Raw genomic sequence first — 12,279 nt, 5'->3', positions numbered from 1 at the left:
CTTGGTGACAGAAATAGACTCGGGATAAAAAGTAGAATTAGGTTTGAAGACCGATTCTTGTAACTTTTGCAACTATTTTATTAGCTGAAAGAATAGCTGCTCTCTCCTCTACGGTAGTCCATTTAGGACCGAACTGGGTAACAATTTTCTGTGTGCTGTTCTCGCCGTTTATCTTTTCTTGTGATTATATTGCCTCTCTTGCTTTATTGGTTATTTTGCTCCACACATCAAGTTTCGTGCGATTCTTATCGAATTCACAACATCATATTAAATGGGTGATAAATGATGGCCACAAAACTCGCTTTTGGAAGGATTATTGGGTGCCAAATTGTGGTGTCTTGGAGGAGCAATACTCAGGTTCTATTTCCATGGGTGAAACTGAGTATTCTATATCAGTTATGTGATAGACGGGGACTGAAATTGAAATATGTTGGCCACTCAAGTCCATGAATCGATCTGCAACTTGATCTGTAGCTTGATCTGCAAAATTGAAAATATGAAGTTTTTTTTTTTGTTTTTGAAGGACAGACTTTCGTCATTGGATGGAACATGTTTTGTCATTGTTAGATATCTATGGTGTGACTTGTGCAATTACCGATGCCGAACCCGATGAAGCTGAAGTTGATCCCAAACTGGTCGAGCAATGGAAGCATGCCAATAAGGTTTGTCATTACACAATTATCGGTACTTTATTTAATGATCTATCTTTTCGATGTCTATTGTTTGTACAAGGCTGCAAAAGAAATTTGGGATAACATAACAACAAATACACTGCTGAGCATGCTACCAAACAAATCGTTTGTTGTTGGAAATGGCAAACGACAGATGACAAGGAAATCAACGAGTATCACAAACTCCTTGAAGAAGGACAAGGAAATCAACGAGTATCACAAACTTCTTGAAGAATTGAAGCGGAGAAAATCAATTTGCCAGAAGTGTTTGTTGCTGGCGCTTTAGTGGAAAAATTACCGAGCTCTTGAAATGATTACAAGCAGTAGCTGAAACATAAGCAGAGACAGATGTCCCTTGTTCATCTCATCAAGCCATCATCATTGAAGACACCAACAAAAAGGAATGTCTTTAAAGCAAACCAAGGTTGATGTTATGTGTGTGGAAAGCCAGGACATGAAGTGTATCACCGCAGATATTGAAAACAAACTAACATGCCTCCTAAGCCAATAGCAAATTTGACTAAAGGAGAAGATAAGAAAGATGGTTAGTGAGTGAAAAAATGGGTGGTAGACTCGGGCTATAAGACACAATTGTGCAAATAGAGATGCCTTTACCTCCTACACTTCTGTGGGAGACGATGAAGATCAAGTCTATCTTGATGAATCTAAAACTGCTGCAGTTAACTGCAAAGGCAAAGTAATTCTGAAGCTCACTTCCGGAGAGGAAGACATTGACTTTAAGTGATGCTACATGTGCCAACCTCAGGACCAATTTGATTTCGGTAGCACTGTTGAATAAAGTAGGGGTTAAAGTGTCATTCGAATCTGATAAGATAGTAATGACAAACAATGATATATTTGTTGGGAAGGGGTACTGTGATTAGGGACTCTTTGTTCTTAGTGTTTCACATTAGTTATGTTTTTTATTCTCTTCTGTTTGCGAGCATTATTTTGGATTAAATTTTCCGGTGACTCCAAAATCGTTGCTCATGCAGCATCACATTCCTTTTTGTTGGTGTCTTCAATGATTATGTGCTTGATGAGATCAGCAAGGGACATCTGTCCGTGCTTATGCTTTAGCTGCTGCTTGTAATCATTCCAAGAGCTCGGTAATTTTTCCACTAAAGTGCCAACAACAAACTCTGGCAGATTGATTTTCTTCGCCTTCAATTCTTCAAGGAGTTTGTGATACTCGTTGATTTGTGCCTTGATTTCCTTGTTCCCCGTCATTTGCCACCGTCGGAGATAGTTTCCACCAACAAACTTTTGTTTGGTAGCATCCTCAACAGTGTATTTGTTGTTCATGTTATCCCAAATTTCTTTCGCAACCTTGTACGAACAATAGACATCGAAAAATCATTAGATAAAGTACCGAGAATTGTGTAACGAAAAACCTTATTGGCATGCTTCCATTGCTCGACCAGTTTGGGATCAACTTCAACTTCATAGGGTTCAGCAGCGGTAAGTGCAGAAGTCACGTCATGGACGTATGAGAAAACACGTTCTGTCCAACAAAAAAAATTCTGCCCTTCAAAAACTTCAATTTTGGATACATCATGGAGTGGATGAAAATTTTAGTATTGACTCAGCCTATAAATTTTTAGTAAAAATGATAGATATTCTACTAATGTTCACCCTTTGTTTGATCAGGTTTGACATTGGGAAGGCCAGACTTGGATTCACGTAATTCTCTGGAAGCTAGCCCATGGATTGTTTGCTGACAAATGCAGTCAGGGCACACCACCAGATGACAACAGACGATACATGACCCAAATGTCAATCTCACTTGGATACCATCATACATAATTTTCGAGATTGGAAGGATGCTTAGAACTACTGGAAATCTGGAACCCATAAGTTAAGTGTGCCAAGTTTTTCGGTCTTGGATTGCACGCTTGGTTGGAGTGGAACATCACTATGACACATATTGGAGTTAACAACACATATTGGCTTACGTTTTTTGGTGTCTCGGTTTGGTCCCTTTGAAAAACCATAAATATTTATCGTATTGAGAAACAGATGAAGTTCCCTCTTGCCTTGGTCACTGACATACAATATTATACATTTTACACTGAGTCTTGTTATTACATCAAGAATAGGTAATATCACAACAACAACAATAACATTATTTGCATCTATTTGATTGTGTCAAAGGCTCCAAACTAACATCCAATCATGCTTCTCCCATTATTTCACAGAAGCTACAAAATCAAACTTCCATCATGATTTTGAATTAACATGCGAAATTCGCAGTTGAACTAAATGGAAACTTAGTATTGACAACCAATATAGAGTCATAACTGACAAGAAAAAGCAGCACAGTTTATCCTTAATCAATACAATGTTAGTACTAATCAAAAGGAAGACACTTCGTTCCGGAAAAAGAAGACGCCGGATGGACAACCATTAGGAAGTAGTGCTAGTCTCACAACACTAGTAGCACCTTCTTCAGCCGTAAATAATCCGGTATTGGCAGTCATATCTGTTATGACGTAACCAGGGCAAATACTATTGATGCATAAAGTAGGAAAATTCTTAGCAAGAATTCTTGTATATGCATTCATAGAAGCTTTAGAAATGATATAAGCACTAAAAGTCTTAGGCCAGCCATTGTCTTGATCTAATAAACCTTCTTTGAAATCTTTCAGAAATTTCTTCAATACTTCATCCACTTTCGCTTCTGTTAGGTTATCAGCATCACTGAAGAAGCTTTTTAGCCAGCCATTTGGTATACTCTGGATTTTACATGAATTAGTGTCAGTATTCTAGACCAGTATAAAAAATTTATCAGAAATTCTAATGAATGTTGACGATATTCCTAAGAAATAAAATCTCATGACCCTAATACTTTTTTTGGCTAAACGGTGACCTAATTGATGACGGTTCAATACTAGTTGCATATTTGTTTCCCGTTGTTTTACTCAAACCGATGTATGAATTAAGTCATTTTATCAATTATAAAAATTAAGAAGACTATTAACCTCTAGATCTAAGAGAACACATTTATTATCAATGATGTTTTGAACATTTTTACCGTGTGGACCATTTTTACCGTGTATAAAATAGTGTACCTCTAACTGCCCCAAATAGGATGATACATTCACAATTCTTGGTGAATCAGATAACTGAAGCAGGGGAAGAAGTGATTCAGAAGTTATTTTAGCACCATAATAATTTGTTTGCAAACATTCTTTAGCTAACTCATATGTTTGAGTCACTGCCTTTCTCCTATCATCTTCAGATAATACCTGCAAAGGATAACTCATGAATACTCAAATCCATATACAACTGTTGTCTAATGACAATCAGAGAATAACACTGTAAATTTTTTACAACACAGACTTTTCTCAAATACCTAACCCGGCAATACTTACCCCACGGTTGAGGATAGCTTGATTAAATAACTTTAAGTCATGAATTATAATTCCACCAATTCCTGCATTGTTAACCTGCATTGAACAACTTTTGTTAATTTAATATGCATATCAAAATGAGAAGTCATGAGATTCCCTTCAAAACTATCAAGAAATAGTTAAGGATATTATTGACAACTGTGACAAGTACGAAGCATGCATGTAAAACAACAAAACTAACAAGGAATATCAAATTTTGCAAGGAAAGCTCAAGAACCGCCGCAATTGACTATAGTCAAGATTTCTTGTACTTGTCGTAGTCATGCATTGCAGATCGTCCAATAATGATTAGGCAACTCACATTTCAACTATGTTATTTAACTCAAAATACACAGTTGAAATGAGCCGTTCAATATTTGATTGGACGGTCTGCAATCCTCATCTATGAAAAATGTCAAATCCTTAATCTCATTAACACACAATTAAATAAATCAAATGATTGTACTCATGTGGTTGATGAGCTCCACTTAAAGACAAATGATTCGAAAGAACCCGAGTCTGGATCGTAGGTTGGAACAATCCATGACTAGATTTTATTTACCGCCCAGTTGAACTCTGAATTACCAGAGCCCTTCTCTCGGAAACCAGAGTGTTAAGATAGAAAAAATCATGTGATAAACTTCTATTCACAACAAAAAACATGTTACCAGAATGTCAAGTTTGCCAAATTGGGATTTGACAAAATGTGCAAGAGAGGCTACACTTGCAGCATCAGCCACATCTAGTTGATGAAAAACAACAAAGTCAGAAAGACCAGAAGCTTTGAGTGTTTCCAATGCATGAAGACCTCTTTTCTCATCTCTTGCTGTAACCACCACTTTGATTCCAGCTGAAGCTAATTGCCTTACAATCTCAAACCCAATTCCTTTGTTTGCTCCAGTCACCACGGCATACCTAACAAACTCAAACCACCACCAGAAGAATCAATCTATGAAGAAGGGGCAAAAAGAGTGATAAAGGAAACAAGATTAGGAAAAATATATTTAACAAGATTTTATGGCATTGAAATATACGATTCTAATCATAGGTTTATAAATGTTGTTTTTCAGAGGATTAATTTTGTCATTCAAAAAGGGTTTGCGGCGCAGCTTGTGGCCTTTGCCTTTCATTCATGTAATTATCTTATATTTACTAATGAGAATGATTTGATATCATAGGTCTAAATTGAGTCATAAACTCAGAACTGCAATTTCAGTTGCATATAAAGATTTTATAGGTTTCTTCAACATCATTGCAACTGCAATTATGACCGCAACAGCTACATTTATTCGCAATTAGGCGCAATATCAAAGTTCATAGTGTAACTGCAACCGTGGCAGTAAGCACAATTTAGATTCATGATTGTAATGCTACCTTTGTGCAGTTTCTCCCATCTTAAGTCTCAACTATGAAGTTCCAAATGTGGTTGAAATGTTATTATGCAAGAAACACAACACGTAGTAATAGACTAAAATATTATTATGCATGTAATAATGTATTGTGGCACCCTTTTAGGAAATTTACCTGCTACTGCCAACTTGTTATTTGTCACTATGCAAATTTTGTCATTTGGCCTATCAGTCTATGGTCATGAATAGCATATATATTGTCTTTTAGGTAAGTAAAGTATGAACTGATCAGCATTACATTAAAGAAGATAATGTTAAATATTTGACTATACCATATATAATATTATTTTCTGAGGGAAAAGATTGTACATTTCATAAGCCAAGCTCTTGTACTCATTAGTATGAAAACTTTTTGTTATGGTCACTCTTAGAATAGAGAGCTAGGCCTAATATAATGCAATCTTGTAACCCCTCGCGCATAGCACTATTGAGTTTGGGGTCGGATATTAATGATGGATGGTGCGATCAGAAATCTGATAGCAGGCGGCCCAGTGGATCATGGAGGAGGCTCTAATACCATCTTAGAATTGAGATTTAGGCCTAACTCAATCCTACAAAACTGATTTTTAAGGTGACAATTAACTCTACTTTATAAGTATATATTCAGATCATCTCGTAACTGATGTGGAACTTCTTAGCGGTCACTTTGCTGATGAATGCTACAACAATAAAAGGCAGTAGAGAAAATCCAATAATGAAGCACATGTCAGTTGTCACATGATGATGATGGCTCAGATTCTGACAAGTTCTGTTGATTGTGGTGACAAGACATACCAATCAGAATTGGGCAATAACGAGGCTTGAGTACTATTTGGATAGTATAAGTGATTATGTATAAGTTTTTTATAATAAAAGATAAAAAAGACAAAGTATTTTTTATAAGTTATAGGTTGTTTTCATAAGCTATATATCTTAAAGAGTTAATGAAAATTAACCAAAAACAACTTATAAACGTAAGATATTTCTATAAGTTCTTCCAAACAGTCTCACGGTACCTTGATTCAGGCTGTTCCAACCACATAACTAGTCATAGAGAATGGCTAGTTGATCACGACAAAAGCAAGAACAAACGGGTTATATTTACTGTGGTGGAGGTGAATATATCTCGAGAATTTGAGGTGTATGTGCCCCTCCCTACAATAATGCTCGAAATGATTAAGAGCATGATGAAAGGGAAAATTCAGCCTCAGTTGTGATCCTTATTCCTTACAAATGATCAATTGATGAAACTATCAAACACAGTGGATGTGTGAAAAGAGAAACTCAATCACCATTGTTGGAGGAACAAGAAAAATCTATGCTAAAGCTTAGGCTCAATGTGAACCTTAAGCAAGAAGAAGAGAATTTGCATTAACACAAAACTTGAGTTTACACAATGTGCTTACACTTATTTATATTGCAAAATGTTAAACTAACTAGTCTAACTAACTAACCAATCTAAGCAACTAACTAACAACTACTTCTAACTAACTTTGTAACCAAATTAGTTAGAGAAGTTGAGTAACTTGTGTAGTAAGATAACTACTTCATTCCTTCTTGCCTTGAGTTTCAACATCCCACCTCAAGCTGGAATAGATATCAATCATTCCAAGCTTGGATTGCAGTGTATGAAAAGGACCAGGATGCAAGGATTTGGTTAGGATATCTGCCACCTGCTCTTTGGTATGAACAGATAACAAGTGAATTAGCCCAGATTGAACTTTCTCTCGAACAACATGACAGTCCATTTCAATATGCTTAGTTCTCTCGTGGAAGACAGGGTTTGCAGCAATATGAAGTGCATATTTGTTGTCACAGTAAATCACTATAGGAGTAGGGTGTGATATGTGAAGATCTTGCAGCAAGAACTTCAACCATTGACCTTCACAAGTAGTTTGAGCCAATGCCCTATATTCAGCTTCCGATGAGGACCTAGAAACAACATTTTGTTTCTTACTTTTCCAGCTTATGAGAGAGTTGCCAAGAAAGAAACAAAAACCAGTAGTAGATCTCCTAGTATCTGGGCATGCACCCCAATCAGAGTCAGAGAAGCCTTTAAGTGTTAATGGTGATTTAGAATCAAAGAATAGACCTTGTCCAGGACTATTTTTGACGTATCTGAGAACATGTAATCCTGCTAACATATGTTCATTGGTTGGTTTGTCTAGAAATTGACTTAGCTTGCTTACAGCATAAGCAATTTCAGGCCTAGAGTGTGTGAGATAAAGTAACCTTCCAATGAGTCGTCTGTAAGAAGTAGGTTCTGAGATAGCTTGACCAGAAGATTTATGCAATTGTAACTGAGGTTGCATAGGTGTGCTGCAAGGTTTGGCACCAAGTAAACCAGCATCTTGAATTAAGTCAAGTGCATATTTTCTTTGACATAGAGAGATACCAGCTTGTGTTCTTGCTACTTCAAATCCCAAAAAATATTTGAGATAACCAAGATCTTTGATACTAAACTTTTCATACCCACAGGTCCCTGGATCGGAACCAGGCTCTGATACCATGTGAAAAGAGAAACTCAATCTCCATTGTTGGAGGAACAAGAAAAATCTATGCTAAAGCTTAGGCTCAATGTGAATCTTAAGCAAGAAGAAGAGAATTTGCATTAACACAAAACTTGAGTTTACACAATGTGCTTACACTTATTTATAGTGCAAAATGTTAAACTAACTAGTCTAACTAACTAACCAATCTAAGCAACTAACTAACAACTACTTCTAACTAACTTTGTAACCAAATTAGTTAGAGAAGTTGAGTAACTTGTGTAGTAAGATAACTACTTCATTCCTTCTTGCCTTGAGTTTCAACAGGATGTGCAACTTAATAGTTCAAGACCTCAAAGAGCTAACATTTTGCGATCAAGGTTTGAAGATTATAAAATGTATCCTCACAATATGATTTCACCTGATAATAATTGGCTGTTTGGATGTTGAACTAGTGAAGCTGCCAATAAGCAAAAAGCCAATTACTATCAGATGAGTGTTAATGGTGAAACAAAAGGCTGATAAATCAATGTTTTAGTATAAATCAATATTAGTAGCAAATGATTTGTGCAAAGGCCAGACATATATTATTCAGAAGTATTTGCATCAGTAACCGTAATATAAACAATGAGATTAGTAATAACCCTTGCAAAATTTAAGGGATGGAAAATTTCCGATTTCGATGTCAAATTTGCCTTCCTCGATGTAAAGGTGAAGAAGAAAATGTGGTGATACTAAGAAAGACATTATCAGTGTGCGTATATGTGGGCGATATATTCATAAAAAGCAGTAATGTAAATGAGATTCAACAAATTGAAAAACAAGATAAAGTCATGAGTAATGTCGATTCTCTACTCTAGAGTTCATTTTATCAGGTAGAAGTTTAGAGTTCATTTTGTTGGAAGTTAATTAAAGGAGAAGTGTTTCGGAAATTCGGACTAGGTCAAGGCCCAATTCCGAGACATAAAAGCCCAATAAAGTACCTACTCCAGAAACCGATCACCAGAGCAAACAATTACACACCGGGTGAGGTGCAACTGTAAAACGACGCCCATTCCTACCTGGGAACTGCAACCGTCTATATGAAGAGTACATCACTGTAAAAAAGGTGTGCACACTCATTCTGAAAAATCCTCAATATACCTTGTGCACTCACTGACTTGAGCATTAAAGTGTCTTTGCACGGACACCACCCAGCTCCAGTGAAGAACAATCACATTCCGCCATGTGGCACCAACTCATGGCCATATCTCAGAAGAAATTAAGAGTTGAAATTTGTAATAATATTAAATAAGATTAGTTACAAGGTCTATGTGCATAACTCTCCATTAAGGCCTAAAAAAGGGATGGTGTTCTCATTTGTAAACAAATCCAAAGAACAGTCTTCTTCCAAATATCCTCTTTTGTTCTACTTCCAACAATCAATTAGTACTTTTATACATATTTTGAAATTTCATTACACAATAAAAGAAATTATAGTTTTGCAGATAATCACCTTTCTTGATCTAGAAAACTTGATGTAACAAAACAAACAACAATAGTAATATTAATATCAAATGCAACAATAATAACAATAATATTGTCCATATTAATATAACAGAAACTTTAACAATATAACAACAATAATATTGTCCTTAAACCACATAATTCCAATACTTATCAAAAGGAAGAAACCTTAGTCCTGATATAGAATTGGCCAGAAGGACTACCATTGGGAAGTAGTGCTAGCTTCACAACACTAGCAGCGCCTTCTTCGGCAGTTAACTTACCAGTATTGCCAGTTATATCTGTGATGACATAACCAGGGCAAATACTATTGGTGCATAAAGTCGGAAAATTCTTAGCAACAATTCTCGTATAAGCATTCATAGCAGCTTTAGATAAGACATAAGCACCACCAGTTTGTGGCCAGTCTTTGCTTTCCAATGAACCTTCTTTGAAATCTTCTAGAAACTTCTTCAATACTTCGTCCACTTTCTCTTCGGTTAGGTTATCAACATCACTAAAGACTTTTTTAGTCCATTCATTTTTTAGGCTCTGGATTTTACATGAAAAGCAATAGGCTTCATACATCATTCATATTATAGCCAAATTTTAAGAGACAATGATAAATTTAATAATATGAACTTTTTATAACCAAACTTATTTTTCTGTACTATAAATAACATATACTTTTTAGTATAATGGTAAGAGTAACACTCCACTTGTAACACTCTTTTAAACATTCTTTTTATCGGATGAAATTCCTGTAGGTCTGGTCGTGGCGAGACCTACCTGAATTCCACCCAATAAAAGAACGTTTAAAAGAGAGTTTTAAAGTGACGACATAACAAATTTTGACTTGTTGGCAAATTAGGCACAAACGTTTACGAAAAATCTAAGAATTCATTAACACAATAAGGAGTAAAACAGCTTACCCCTAACTTCCCTAAAGTGGATGAGACATTCACAACTCTTGGTGAATCAGATAACTTTAGGAGTGGCGAAAGTGATTCAGTAGTTATTTTAGTACCATAATAATTTATTTGCAAGCATTCTTCAGCTAACTCATATGTTTGAGTCACTGCCTTTTTCTTTTCATCTTCTGATAACACCTGCCATGGACACAAATCAAATAATATTATCAATATATTTTTCATAAGTCAGTTTCCATTAATTAAAGGTGAAAACACCTATAAACACTTACTCGATGGTTAGAGATAAGCGTAGTAGCTAAACCTGTGTCATTAATTACAGTTCCACTAATCCCTGCATTGTTAACCTGCATTCAACAAATTTTCTTAATGAAACATACTTATACTATACATGACAAAATGAGAAGCAAGAGTTTCCCTTCAAAATGTAACAAACTTTCATTTACACTATCATGCAATTTTTCATGTTACCAGAATATCAAGTTTGCCAAATTGGGATTTGATAAAATGTGCAAGAGAGGCTACATTTGAAGCATCAGCCACATCTAGTTGATGAAAAACAACGAATTCAGATAAACCAAAGGCTTTGAGTGTTTCCAAAGCTTGAAGACCTCTTTTTTCGTCTCTTGCAGTAAGCACTACTTTGATTCCGGCTGAAGCTAATTGCTTAACAATCTCAAACCCAATTCCTTTGTTTGATCCTGTCACCACTGCAATCCTGCAAATAAACATAACCTACATGGTTTGATAATTTGAAAAAAATCTATAAAAGAAAGTTTTCTGAACTTGGTATGTGACCATGATCTGAGTTGCAATTGCGACATCATTAATTTTGAGATATCATAGACTAGATTGACACATTTTCATATACTTTAAGATTAAATTGATGTTTGTGGCTGCAATGCAAAAGTTTGTGACACAATCGCAACCGTTACTGCACGAACGAATTCTAAAACTTTAGCAAAGAAAGTTTGTTACTATACCTTTCTGCAGCTTCTCCCATCTTTAGTTGGAATAATGCTTCACTTCAGCTAGTTCTGTGCTTCTCTGCTATGCATGTTGATTCGAAAGTACCGGTAGTATATAACAAGAGAAACGTTCTTGTTTTGGGAAATGGTGAAACTACACAGAAATTCTACTTTTCTGCGTGATTGATTATTGCCTCCTACCTCTCTATACATGTTTCTATGACTATTAATTTGAGGCAATTTTTTTTTATAAAAAATATTACTTATAATTAGAGTTAGATTATGGTATATAGAAATGGATGGAGAGTATCACAGTTGCACACTTTTAATTTCTGTCATTCTTAAATAGTCTTGTTACTTAATCAAGAATATATATGGTAATGTCACAATAACAATAGTTAATAATGAAATGATATTTTGACAACAATTTAAATAGTTAACATCGTTCAAATATGTGATAAATTACGTTCACTAAAGTTAATGAATGTAACAAGGTATGCACAACTTATAAACCATCCATTTAATCAAGATTTTTAGATGTTCAAATATACATGATATCTATTACAACTGTCCAATTTATGTTCAAATATATATGATTTGTGTTAAATATACACCTAAGAAAATTCTGATTAATCCTGTCAAAAAAAAAAGAAAATTCTGATTAAAGACATTCAAAATCGTGATTAATTTTGTTTTGTGAATGGTTAGATACCTTGTTATATTCATTAACCATCTATTGAACCAAATTAATTAACCATCAAAATTAGTTTGTCGAATTTTGTTGTCTCATTTTATATCAAAGCCTATGTTATGTTAACCTTGTTATGCATAGCCGGTCCCAAGCCCGGATAAAAGGAGAGTGTTGTGTTAGGCAGTCGACAGCTAAAGTAAAACTTAGTCGAATATTTATGACATGTTTCCAAATTTTATAATAAAATATACAGCTCATAATACTAT

At 35.1% G+C, this 12,279-nt stretch overlaps 2 protein-coding genes across 2 annotated transcripts; both read right to left on the bottom strand.

The window, feature by feature from the left end:
• Positions 1 to 2,622: 2,622 nt before the first annotated feature.
• LOC123894355 ((+)-neomenthol dehydrogenase-like) lies at positions 2,623 to 5,580 on the bottom strand. The gene is made up of 5 exons (XM_045944332.1): positions 5,438 to 5,580; positions 4,732 to 4,978; positions 4,046 to 4,120; positions 3,743 to 3,919; positions 2,623 to 3,406 (listed from the first exon to the last, which is right to left on the bottom strand). The coding sequence occupies exons 1-5, from the start codon at positions 5,455 to 5,457 to the stop codon at positions 3,026 to 3,028; spliced, it is 900 nt and encodes a 299-aa protein (XP_045800288.1). The 5' UTR covers positions 5,458 to 5,580; the 3' UTR covers positions 2,623 to 3,025.
• Positions 5,581 to 9,508: 3,928 nt separating this feature from the next.
• Positions 9,509 to 12,172, bottom strand: LOC123894357 ((+)-neomenthol dehydrogenase-like). Its single transcript, XM_045944334.1, has 5 exons — positions 11,338 to 12,172; positions 10,826 to 11,072; positions 10,627 to 10,701; positions 10,358 to 10,534; positions 9,509 to 9,977 (listed from the first exon to the last, which is right to left on the bottom strand). The coding sequence occupies exons 1-5, from the start codon at positions 11,355 to 11,357 to the stop codon at positions 9,600 to 9,602; spliced, it is 897 nt and encodes a 298-aa protein (XP_045800290.1). The 5' UTR covers positions 11,358 to 12,172; the 3' UTR covers positions 9,509 to 9,599.
• Positions 12,173 to 12,279: the final 107 nt, after the last annotated feature.

The sequence above is a fragment of the Trifolium pratense genome, linkage group LG7 (genome assembly GCF_020283565.1).
Source record: "Trifolium pratense cultivar HEN17-A07 linkage group LG7, ARS_RC_1.1, whole genome shotgun sequence".
Taxonomy (NCBI): Eukaryota; Viridiplantae; Streptophyta; class Magnoliopsida; order Fabales; family Fabaceae; genus Trifolium; species Trifolium pratense.
This window is presented reverse-complemented; position numbering and strand designations above follow the sequence as displayed.